Here is a 13,921-nt window from a genome sequence, read left to right on the forward strand (position 1 = left end):
TGTATGCATGTATGTATGTATACATGTCTGTGGGTAGGTATGCACGCATGTATATGTGTATGCATGTATGAACGTATATATACAGTATGTATGTATGGATTCTCTGAATTTATTTTATGGGATAGGTATCCTGAATCGTACTTGGTACTTCAAGTATGGTAGAGACAGCACCTCTACACTGAAAAACACAAAATTAAAATAATGATAATAATAATGATAAAAAAAAAATGAAGAGCACCTTATCTAATTCACTCCTTGGCAGTTGTAATGACGCCCTGTGAGCAATTATGACCTCATCACGTGATCATTTCGTCCCGCTACAACGAGCACGTTAGATTTATGACGTCATTTACCCTTTAGCAACCGAGAACTCCACTGTAAATGACTCAAATTATCTGGAGTTAATAAGAACAAGACTCTTAAGTGTACCACACTCAAATCTTCAAGAAGTTCTTTAGTGACTCGGAAGTGATGGCTGGTCACAGTTCAAATCTCGAACTCTCAAAAGAACATAAGAATGAAGGAGATTGTAAGAGACCATAAGGCCTACACTTGGCAGTTCCATAACCATGACCATCTGTCTTCCCCATCCATAAAGATGTCTAACAGTTTCTTAAAACAACCGATAGTTTCAGCGCTCACGACGTAGTTACTAAGACTATTCCATTCGTTGACCACCCTATTAGTAAACCAGTCCTTGCCTATTTCCTTCTTAAATCTAAATTTGTCCAATTTAAATCCATTACTGCGAGTCCTGCCCTGTTGTCTTAATATGATGATCTTGTTTGCGTCACCCTTGTTAAAACCATTGATCCACTTGAACACCTCTATTAGATCACCCCACACTCTGCGTCTTTCCAGAGAGTGTAAGTTAAGTTGCCTAAGCTTCCGCGTGTTCTGTAATGACTTGGATCTGCCGAGGATGATGTCAAACACTTCGTTAGGAAGACGACCCCACTCCCCCCGCCTCCAAGGGTGACATTGAGGCTCCTGAGACGCGTTTTCGAGAAGGACCAGTGTTAAAACTCGAACACTCTTACCGGGTGGAAGGTCGCCCGGGAAGATCGGAAAGGTCGTGCCTTCCTTTGCGTTTAAGAAAATTTAAGAAGGAAATGGTCAAGAATTGGTTCACCAATAGAGTGGTCAATGAATGGAATAGATTTAGTAACCATGTAGTGAGCGCTGAAACTATCAGTTGTTGTAAGACATGATGAGATGACTATGGACGGGGATGGCAGGTGGTAAAGGAAATGGAACTGTCTAGTGTAGGCCTTATGGTCTCTTGTAGTCTCATCTATTCTTATGCCATTGGGTTTGCATCCTCTTCCCATGATGAAGGTGATGAGCATACACCAGGTGGCGCTGAGTATTATTTGCTCCTATTATCCGTTTTGGGTAGGTAACAGAAAGTCACTGCTAGGAATCGGAGAGGAGTGGGGGACTCGAACCCACGACTAAGAAGACGCGAGGTTGTGATCAAAGTATCTAAGTCGGTGACGTGTGTATGTATGTATTTATGTATGTATATACGTATGTTTGTATGTATGTATTTTATGTATATATGCATGTACGTATGTTTGTATGTACGTGCGTATATATGTATGTATGTATTTTTGTATGTATATATGCATGTACGTATGTTTGTATGTATTTATATGCGTATGTTTGTATGTATATATTTACAGTATGTAATTATGTATGTATGTATATATTTTTGTATGTGTATATATGTACGTATGTATGCATGTATATATGTATTTTTGTATATATATATTTGTATGTACGTATGTTTGTATGTATGTACGTACGTATGTTTGTATGTATGTACGTATGTATGTATATACGTATGTTTGTATGTATGTATGTACAGTATATATGTATGCACATTTTTTACCTTTTAAGTCCTTTTAGGATAGAAAAATAATAAATCTTATTTTCTTGGCTGGATAAGAGAAAGAGGAGGAAAGTCAAAGCTGGTGGTGAACAATGGAATGTTCTGATGCGGAGATTTTAGAAGAAAAAAAATTGGGACAAAGATAATTTTCTCTGTTTTGTTTTATTATATTTTATTTTGTCTCGTTTTATTTCATTCTATTTTCATTTCATTTCACTTAATTTGGTTTTATTTTTTTTTATTCTGATATGTTTATTCCGTTTTAGTTAATTCGATTTTTTTTTTTTTTTTTTTTTTTTTTTTTTTTTTTTTTTTTTGTCTCGAAGAGAATTAAGAGTACTTGTGCCACGGATGATTTTAATGAGTCATAATCTCCTTATATGAACTTAATTGGAAGAAAATCCTCACAAAAGATATTACTTCTCTTCCCTTTTTTAATATTAATATCATTATTTTATTTCTATTTTGTTAGGAGATAGTAATAAAACCATTGGTGTTTTTAAAAGAAGTTATTTCTTTATCAATGGTAATTGCTACAAGTGTTATTAACGAGAAAGTATAATGATTAATTAATTTTACTTTTACTTTGATTAATTAAAATTACTTTTACTTTCTTGGGAAGCTTACTGGCCAAGCGAGTTAGGGCGTCATTACTTGCGGCAATGGTCGAGTGGATGGCGGTTTGAACCCTGCCACCGGCGAAGTTGAACCAAGGGCATGGTTCCAAGCTACAAAGTCCTCTGTGAGGGGCACCTTCCTAGACTCCCGATAGTGGGGGGGGGGAGTTTGTGACGTTAAACCATATCATCATCATCAGAATTTTTTTTTTTTTTTTTTTTTTTTTTTATCTCAGGGGAGCCAATAATTGCTACGGACGTTATTAACGAGGAAGGGTATTAATTAATTAATTTCACTTTTACTTTCTTAGCAGAAACATGACAAGAACATGAAAACCCGAAGCTGACCTACCACCCGTAGCTTCAGGACGTGAAAGTTAAACATCTTCAGTGCTAAAAGGGCACCTCTACTCCCCCAAAACTATTTGGTTCGAAATTCGTGTAATTTAAGAAATTGTCTCGGTCAGGGGGCAACCCTTGAGTAATTGGCTATTTCTAGAAAAGGTTAGTTACCAAAGGTCAAGGAGAGTGATACGCTTAGCGTACAGTTGCGGACAAATGTTATGTAAGTTATACTCCTCGGTTGAAAGAGAGGCATTCTTCAACCGAACTTAATTTGCCTAAAATAAGTTTATAAATCATAAAATACAATAAAATTATTTATCCAGTTTTTAGCTGTTTGTTTCTAAAAGAAACGTTCTTAAGCTGGATGAAATTTGTCTAAGATAGATCACAAAACTCAACAAAATATGTTTTTATCATTTGATTCTGAAAGGAACACTCTTTACATGAACTAGATTTGCCTTAATTAAGTTTAAATCACAAAACATGGAAAAATTATTAATCTAAATTTATTTACCATTCGACTCTGAAAGCAGCATTTGTTAATTAATTAGAATTTGTCTAAAATAAACTTATAAATCACTAAACGCTACAATATGATTAATCTATTTCTTTACCATTTGACTCTGATATAAATATTTCTAAACTAGATTAAGTTTGTCTAGAATAAGATTATAGATCACAAAACACAGCATAGTGATTAACCCATTCAACTCCGATGACAAGATGTCTTGTCATTTGGTCAAATAAAACAAAAAATCATAAAACACCAAAATGTTTGATCAAACACCAGAAAAATATGACGTCAGTCCTCGCTTCGCTGCGAGCGAAGCGAGGACTGACGTCATATTTTTCTGGTGTTTGATCAAACATTTTGGTGTTTTATGATTTTTTGTTTTATTTGACCAAATGACAAGACATCTTGTCATCGGAGTTGAATGGGTTAATCTAGATTTGTTTAGCGCTTAACCCATTAAACTCCGATGACAAAATGACAAATATGACGTCAGTCCTCGCTTCGCTCGCGAGCGGAGGACTGACGTCATATTTTTCTGGTGTTTGATCAAACATTTTGGTGTTTTATGATTTTTTGTTTTATTTGGCCAAATGACAAGACATTTTGTCATCGGAGTTTAACGCTTAAACTACTAAAGGGTCATCCTTTAGCTTAAGTTAACTTGTTGGCAGTCAAAATAAGCTAAAAATTCACAAGACACAATAAAATTATTAATCTTAGATATATTAAATCTTGTCTCTGCTAAATTTGTTTTCTTTAATTGAATGAATTCGTGTGGTAACAGACAAAATTTTCACACCAAATGAAAGTGTTAATTAACACATATAACCTTCGTTACAGATTGTGTGATCATTACTTATATTTTAGGATTCTAGGAATGTCTTTTTAAGTATAATTTCACCTATCCAACACTATCTAGTTTGAATAAGTCCTTCTTGATTGAATATGATAAGCTGGCGGTAGCAAGGTAGAAATAATTAATCTGGATATTTTTAACTGAATAAATTCCCGTATAGTTAACCAGAATAGATTTTATAGAGAACATCGTTGTTGACATATGTTAAAAATATGAACCAAAGTTCGATATGCTTGTATTTGTCGAAATATTGAAATGTGTGTTGGAATTCTGAATATATATATATATATATATACATATATATATATATAATACATATATATATATATATATATATATATATATACATATATCTTTTTTCAAACGTCCAGCGTTTTGTCAGTCTCGATCGTGATGACATGGAATTAAAATGAAAAAGTTAAAGTGGTTGAAAAAATATTAATATCTGCACTGGGGACCATTGAGTGTGTGTATATATATATATATATATATATATATATATATATATATATATATATATACATATATATATATTTATATATATATGCCCAGATTTGAAGTCTTGTTTTATGGACTCAGATTCAGATTCTTTTGTAAAGCAGGACCTTGACTCCCGACGCACACTCTAAGACTCCTTGGCGTCGCGAAGTTACAAATCGCGAAAAATTGGCTATTGACGTCGCGAAGTTGCAGATCGCGAAAATTTGGCTATTGTCGTCATGAAGTTGCAAATCGCGAAATTTTGGTTATTGACATATCGAAATTGCAAATCGCGAAAAATTGGTTATTGACGTCGCAAAGTTGCAGATCGCGAAAATTTGGTTATTGACGCGCGAAGTTGCAAATCGCGAAAACTTGGCTCCTTGACGTCGCGAAGTTGCAAATCGCGAAAATTTGTCTTCTTGATCTCGTGAAGTTGCAAATCTCAAAAATTGGGTTCTTGACGTCGCTAAGTTGCATATCGCGAAGCTGCAAATCGCGAAAAAATTGGCTCCTTGACGTCGCGAAGTTGCAAATCGCGAAAAAAATTGCCTCCTTTACGTTGCGAAGTTGCAAATCGCGAAAAATTGGCTCAGAAGACAAATGACCCTTCAGTGACGTGGTAGAAAGACGACTTCCTTGAGCTCGTTAACAATCACTCACTTGCGATCTGCGGACGTTGTAAAGATCCGTAACACAAGAGTATTTGAGGGTTGTTTATCTTTACAAGCTAATATTTGGGGTGGATGATCCTAACAAGCTAATTCGAGGTAACCTAACCTGACTTGACCTGACCTAACTTAAACAAACCTAACCTGACCAAACTTAACCTGACCTGATCTAGCCTAACCTGACCTAACCTAAACCTAACCTAACCTAACCTAGCCTGATCTAACCTAACCTTATCAAACTTAACCTAATCTGACCTAACTTAACCTATCCTAAACCTAGCCTAACCTGACCAAACCTAACCTGACCTAACCTTACCTAACCTAACCTAACCTTAAACAATTGTGACTGTTGGGGCGATTTATATATACAAGTTTATTTCTGGGGTTGCTACTCATTATAAGTTAATATGTAGGTTAGCTTATCTTTACATGAGTACTGGAGATACTGATCTTCACAACGTTCCTAATTTGTGCAAGGCACAACGTTCCTAATTTGTGCAAAACACAGCGTTCCTGATTTATGCAAGGCACAACGTTCCTAATTTGTGCAAGGCACAATGTTCCTAATTTGTGCAAGGCACAACGTTCCTAATTTGTGCTGGGCACAACGTTCCTAATATGTGCAAGGCACAACGTTCCTAATTTGTACAAGGCACAACGTTCCTAATTTGTACAAGGCACAATGTTCCTAATTTGTGCAAGACACAACGTTCCTAATTTGTGCAAGGCACAACGTTCCTAATTTGTGCAAGGCACAACGTTCCTAATTTGTGCAAGGCACAATGTTGCTAATTTGTGCAAGGTCGACGCCAAGGTATTACCCCAATCGCTTTGCTGTCCCTCTTGTCGGGCGTGGGAACGAAAACAATCGTACCGGAAGAACGAACAAAGAAAACAGAAGAAAAAAATCCGAAAACAATTGAAAGAAAAATCCAACAGGGAGGAGGGGCGAGAAGGCGTTAGACAATGGTGAGGAGCCAAAAGAAGAAGAAAAAAAAACGAAAATAAAAATAAAACAAGACTCCAGAGGTCACCCGTTCTTCACGTCATCTATGTCGGAATGGGTCAGACTGAAATACCGTAGGTTATCAGAGCACAAGAAGTATGTCGGAATGATTTATGGAGTGCAGGGAGTGCAGGGCACAAATTACAGACTCCCAAAGTAGAGGAATTTGCATCGACGTGAGGTAACCTGCTGAGTGGAAGTACTTTGCATTTAGGAGTGAATAGAGGAAGAGGAATGAGAGAAGATTAGAGAGTAAAAGAAAAAAATAAGACAGAGATCATATGAACTATGTGCGCGCGCACTAGCGTGTGTGTGTATATGCGATTCACCTTGGTCTTTGGATCACGTGTTGGACTCGTGATCGACAGCTATTTCCCTCCCGGAAGAGAGCTCAGAGCTCGTATGACCGATCTATGGGTAATGCTATGACCTTACACGCACACACACACCCAACTCCCCGCCCACGAGAGTTTGAGTAACGACTTGAAGCGCAGCAATACTGAAATCATTTCAGCCCTGGGCAGGATTCGAACCAGGTAGCGCCGGTACCGCCGTACTGACAGTCTGGGACTCTACCAACCGCGTGTGTATATGTGTGTGTGCGTGTGTATCTTATGTGTCTGCGCACGTGTGTCTGCATGTGTACGTGCGTGTGTGTGCGCGCGTATGTATCTGTATGTTTATCTGTGTGTTTGTATGTGTGTGTGTGTGTGTGTGTGATTGGTCCCTGAAATTCATTTAAGTTATTCGTCCGACTATTTCTTCTCTTAAATAGATCCAAAAGTTGATGAATTCGTATGGAGAGCTATGTTTCTCGACATCCTTCAACCACTTTGCATTTTTCAGTTTTTCCTCCGTGACCTTGCGTCACCCCAAACGAAAAGACTTTCTCTCTCATTTTTGTTCAATCCTTTAATTAGTATCAGTACAGTCATAGTCTCACATCTTTTCTTTTCTAACAATTGAAGTCCTATGTTTTCTCATAGCTACTTATCTGGTATATTTTTTTTAAATTAGAGACAATTTTTTTGTGTTCTTTTGATCTTAACTATATATTTTTTGTGCTGGGGCCTTGCCAATATTCCATATTACAATGTGGTTCATGTTCTCTAAGAATTTTTTTTTCCTATTTTTCATCATATTTCTCTTTTGATAAAGTAAATTGCTACTCTTTGATCCATCATCTGTTTTTATGTTTTACCAAAAATCTTCATAATGTTCTCTTGGGGTGACAAATTATCTTTGTGACTGATATTCTGGGTTCTTTTCTTCTTCCATCTTTTTCAGTGTTTCATTCTTATAAAGTAAATCATTACTGGCCCTTTATAATGTTCCCCATTTACATTATTTCATACTTCTTTGTGTGTAGATTTATATCCTATGTTTGACTCTAGTTGTAACTTCGGTCTAAATTTTTTGTGAATATTTGTAATCTTCTTTGTCTTCTATTTCATTCGTGATCGTTGTCTCGATAGCATACAAATCAGTGTCGTTTGTCGTTCATTCCACCATGTAACTGACATAAAAAAAATTATAGGTGTCAGCCATGTGTGTGTGTGTGTGAGAGAGAGAGAGAGAGAGAAATGCCGACAGACAGGTAGACTGACAGGTCAACAGAGAGAGCTAACATGTGGTGAGGAATTGGGTACAATAATTCAAATTCCAAGGCAAAGCTTTGCGTACAAGAAATTCCAGTGGTAGGCCTTCGCAACACAAATCACACACTATGAGAGAGGACGTGTCACTTCTTGGGGCATCCAGTTTCCCCTTTGATATATATCAGTTTCCGATATATATATATATATATATATATATATATATATATATATATATATATATATATATATTTATATTAGTGCTCAATTTATATCCCTCTTGATAGCGCAAAGGGTTAAGTCACTATCCATTTGTTACGTATAGTCTAGGTTCGAGTCCTAGCTCGACAGCGTATCAATGTCCGAATATGTTCCCATCGACCAAGGAATAAAATGGAAAAAAATAATGCGGTTGATAATATGAACACACACACACACACACACACACACACACACACACACACTCATATATATATATATATATATATATATATATATTCATATATCACAACAAAGATATGTCGTAGCACATTTGTAAAATAATACTGATGACCCACTTTCGGAGAAGAATAAGCGAAGATATAGAGATCTGTATATTTCGTTCACTTACTGTGATCCTCGTCCATATCTGCTGAAGAGGATCACAGTAAGTGATCGAAATATACAGATCTCTGTATCTTCGCTTATTCTTCTCGGCAAGTGGGTCATCAGTATTATATATATATATATATATATATATATATATATATATATATATATATATATATGTATATATATATATATATATGAATTGCATAGATCAACTGATACATATGTATTCCGTGTATTCCACGAGGACTACGTGCCTCTTCAAAGGTTAATTTGGAGTATGCGGAAGGGGAAAAACACAAGAGAAAATACACACAACCAACACAGACCCCCTACGTGCGTATCTTTACGTGACTCTACCGGAGCGAAAACAAAAGAAAAAGTAAAAAGAAAAAAAATCCTCTTAAGTTTGCCAAAGAGTCCGTCACATCTCTTTATGAACGAAAACTTAAAAACCGAGTTGAAATGCAATGATACCAGAGTATGATATATAATGTCTGAAGAGGAAACGTCATAGTTTGATCCAGATACTTTCGCCTCGGCTGGACCCGTATATGATCGTCGCCCTATATAGAGCCACTTGACTGACGAGATTATTATGTGTGTATTTATGTCGTCCTTGGCGAAGCCGCTGGGAAAGTGTGCTCCCAATGGCCCTAACCCGGAAAATTGGATAAATGTTTTCAGACAACATGTGAATCATGGATATTGTATGTGTATGTATGCACGCACACAACTACATACACACGCACACATACACAGTCGCGCGCACACACACACACACACGCACACACACATACATGCACACATACTCACTCGCACGTACATGGATATATATGTGTGTTTGTGTGTGTCTGTGTGTGTGTACTCAGATATGTGTATGTACACGTATGCGTGAACACATACGTATATGTACATGTATATCTGTTCTTATGTATTCTGTTAAGATACGACAGCAAAGGAATTAATAGTAATCTTTTTCAGCTTCTAAGCTTTCGAAAAGTTATATTCTTTTTGGAGGTGAAAATAAAGGGTAAGCTTCCAAGGCTTATTTAGACATTTGACAAGTGACAGAACACGAAAAAGACGAAAACGACGTTCTGTAGTGTGTTCTACACCTTCAGCTAGAATTAACTGGCCTTGGATGGTTCACAATTTTTTTTTTTTTTTTTTTTTTTTTAAGGTATGAAGCCTCACCGGATGGATACACAATGTATCGATCAATTTGATGCCTATCCTCTCAACTTTTCAATCCCCGGAGGTTATAGATAGACTCCCCTGTGGGATGCTGGTCCCCCGTGGGATACTGGACCCTCCTGTGGGATGCCCAGGTGGAAGAGACCTTTCTGCAAATTGCCTCCTATTTACAGGATTCATACCCGGTAAAGCCCCTGTCACCAATACACGTAACTCAAGTGAGTTCATTGGAGTAGAAACTACTTAGATTACAATCTTTTATTCTTCGGATCCTCAAATGTCAAATCCCCTTTTCGTCATACAACGAGAAGCTGAACGACAAACTAAGAGAAGTGAAAGCCTAGATGAACGTTAAGGGGCATTTAGACGGTCAAACGGTTTGACAAACCCGGTTTGTCAAACAAGTGTTTGAAGTTATGTTTGACCGTGTGAATAGGGTATTTGGTTGTCAAACACGTTCGACAAACGTGTTTGACGACCAAATACCCCATTCACACCGCCAAACATCACTTCAAACACTTGCCTGACAAACCGGGTTTGTCAAACTGTTCGACCGTGTACATGGCCCTTTAGACACTGCTGAATTGTTCTTAGGGAGGTCTAGAATTCCGTAAGCGAAGTCGTCTTCTAGATTTTCAAATTTAGAACATTTGAAGAGAATCATGAAATGTGTGACGGGGGATTAAGTGGGCGAGGTCGTTGACCTGCATGTCAAAGTGAGATCAAGGTCACGGATTCTCCCTGTTTCCTCACTTGAAGATTTGGTGTTACATCAGCCCCTTCGTGTGTAGTGAGATCGTGAGATATTACATAGGCCCGGGTGTGTAGTGAGACCGTGAGGTACCACATAGGCCCGTAGCTTGTAGTGAGATCGTGAGATAATACATTGACCCGTGGTGTGTAATGAGACCGTGAGGTACCACATAGGCCGGTGGGGTGTAGGGAGACCGTAATGTACTATATTGGCCTGTAGTGAGATACTACATTAGCCCGTGGTGTGTAGTGAGACCGTGAGATACTACATTGGCCCGTGGTGAGTAGTCAGGCCGTGAGATACTACAGTACATTGGTCTACAGTGAGATCGTGAGATACTGCATAGGCCCGTGGTGTGTAGTGAGGCCGTGAAGTACCACATTACCCCGTGTTGTGTAGTGAGACCGTGAGATACTATATTAGCCCTTTGGTGTGTAGTGAGACTGTGAGACAGGAATAATAGCCAGGTGTGTCTTCTTCTTCTTTCCTTCTTCTTCTTCTTCTCCTTCTTCCTCTTCTCCTTCTTCTCCTCCTCCTCATCCTTCTTCTTCTTCCCTTCTTATTTTTCTTCATCATCATCATCTTCTTCTCCACCTCTCTATTCTTCTTCTTCTTCTTCTTCTTCACTTCTCCTCCTCCTCCCTCTTCTTTTTCTCCTTCTGCTTCTTCTTCTTCACTTCTCCTCCTCCTCCCTCTTCTTTTTCTCCTTCTGCTTCTTCTTCTTCCTTTCTTTCTTTCCTATTTTTAGCGACGGACCCTGGTGTGTCTTGTGATACCACGCTATTACGGGCACTAGCTTCTCACTAGGTTTCCCGTTAGACATGCCCCCAAGGCATATGTGTACGGGCACATCGCTCGTTATTCCCGCTGCTCCCCGATCGCACAGACAAGCTGGAAGGAATGAGAATCTACTTTCCTTTCACACTAAGTGGCTTGCAGAAGTTATATGCACATTATCTGCACACCTGCAAATTCATTGCAAAATAAATTAATAAGCAAAAAAAATTCATGAATTAATAAAAATAGATAAATGAATGAATATGGTTGGTAAACAAGCAAACGAACAAACAAACGAATATAAATAAATAAATAAATTAATTAATAAAAAGATAAGCAAATCAATCGAAAGATGATTAATGGAAGATAGATGAAAAGAGACAACTAAAGAAGAAATAATAAATGAGTAAATTAGTAAAATTCTATATAGAATTAAATTCTAATTATAGTTGCGATGGTACGTTTCGCAGTGTACACCAGTATGTTTCCTTCATACAATTCAACAAATACCGATGAAGAACGAAACTTTTAGAAAAGAAAAGAAACGCTTTGATCCCACAGCATTTCAACAAACCATCACTAGTTGGAAAAAAACATTATCCAATAAGAATACCTCACGAAAACCCAAGCATATGCGTCACTAAAGTGTTCCTTCAAGACATCCCAACTCCAAATAAGATAACCCTAACCCAAAAACAAAAATGGGTTTTATTGAACTAAGTAATAAGAAAAACTGGAACAAGACCTAACTCCGCGGCCTTGGAATCCGTTCTTACTGGGCGAGGTCTTGTCTTGATTTTTTTTCTTCTGGATACACAGGATGTCCCCGCATTCCTCGAAGCTCACACACGCACACACAAGCTGTCACTCCCATGTGCGTGTGTGTGTGCACTCAGAGAGAAGCATCTGTGTGTACTTGTATACACGTAAACAAATTAAAATGTTACACCAGGTTGTATGTTTCTACTGTTCGCGTGTACACAGCATACATAAATCAACATGTATGTACCCATGCATGTATATGTATGTATGTGTGAATGAATGTGTACAAACATATATGTATACATGCTCATGTGTACTTTTCGTTTGTTTTGATGTTTGTACACAGGTGCACATGTACAAGTACCTTCATGTACGCACGGGTATCCTTGTGCATCTACGCAAGTGAGATTTTCTGCGAACTTAATCCTCTTTACATTTCTCAACCATAAAACCAGCATTCATGTTGACCAGCTTATCCAAAGGGTTTATCTTAATGCTGAGTCCTCGGGAAGGTTTCTTCGTGTTCTGTGCTTTATCATCATTCACCGAGCTACACCAGTCTATTCTATTCAGCTTAACCGTATAAGCTTGAGCGGGCGTCTGTACTGTCTTGAGCTTGTAACAGGTTAAAATCGGGACCATCACACCATCACTGCCACCTCAAGGTCAAACAAAATGCCAAGGGTAAGCCTCCGAGCTTCTTTGCCTTCGTCATAGCTAAAACACAGAAGAAGAATCACCCGAGAGGGAAGCTGTAATCCTACTGAAGAGTCCAGAAGCTTATGGGCGTCGTCATTCCGGGCGGAGACTTCAATGCAACCAGTGGTAATGATCCGTGGCGTCCTATCTGAGACTTGAGGGTGAAAAAAAAGAAGGAAGGTGAGGAGGAGGAGAAGTAGGGGGTCTGGCCAGGTAGCTCTGAAGGAAAAAGCGAAAGGGCGGAGGGTGAATTTTGTAACGAAGACTGGAATTTTGACCAAAAGATGGCTGATGGACCGCAGATGCGTCGCAGATGGACTAATACGTGCCCAACGGACGCCACGGTCGAAGGATCTCGAGTCTTTACTCTGTCATTTCTGGAAATTTGTTCGCTTTTTTTGTTCTCGTGACGGACGTGTGTACCTGATGTCTTATGTAATACACACTCGTATCTATAAGCACGGTTTTATTCAAAATGTAATGTATGTGTACATATATATATATATATATATAATAATATATATATACATATATATATATATATATATATATATATATATATATATATATATGCGTGTGTGTGTGTTTGTATGTCCAACTTTTGAAACTCCCACGGCTCAGTCGGTAAGGCGTTGGTTTAGCAATGAGCGAGACCTCGGTTCGAACCCCGGGGCGACTGTCGAAATTACTTGATTTATATTCACTGTTACTAGCGATTCACTTCAGGTATAATATATATACATACATATATATGTGTGTGTGTGTGTGTATGTATACATGTATATACATATATGTATAACCATATATGTATATACATTTCTATATATATATACATATATATATATACATATATGTATATATATATAAATATATATATATATGTGTATTATATATATATATGTATATATAATATATATATATGTATAATATATATATATATATATATATATATATATATATATACGCACACGTGCGCAATTATAAGGGTAGTATTCATTACACTTAATGAACAGGAAGGCTGTAATCACTGTAGCCTCTTTATATAATCTATAACAGAACACTGCTGTGGGTCCCAAGGAAGTGTAGAGATGTTTGTGTCATTTTGACATTTGGAAATAAACTCTCCTACTGGGATTCGAACCCTCGCCTGACGTGACGTGACGGTA

The 13,921-nt window shown here is 37.6% G+C and overlaps 1 protein-coding gene across 1 annotated transcript in view; it reads left to right on the plus strand.

Annotated features, from left to right (window-relative positions):
* LOC143020501 (uncharacterized) overlaps positions 1–12,462 on the plus strand; it is a 58,872-nt gene extending 46,410 nt beyond the window's left edge. Inside the window, exon 7 of the mRNA XM_076176928.1 lies at positions 12,403–12,462. Within this exon, the coding sequence (XP_076033043.1) occupies positions 12,403–12,462 (60 nt within the window). The remainder of the gene's footprint in view (positions 1–12,402) is intronic.
* Positions 12,463–13,921: the final 1,459 nt, after the last annotated feature.

Source organism: Oratosquilla oratoria, chromosome 40, assembly GCF_046742065.1.
Source record: "Oratosquilla oratoria isolate Oo_2021 chromosome 40, ASM4674206v1, whole genome shotgun sequence".
NCBI classification, from domain to species: Eukaryota; Metazoa; Arthropoda; class Malacostraca; order Stomatopoda; family Squillidae; genus Oratosquilla; species Oratosquilla oratoria.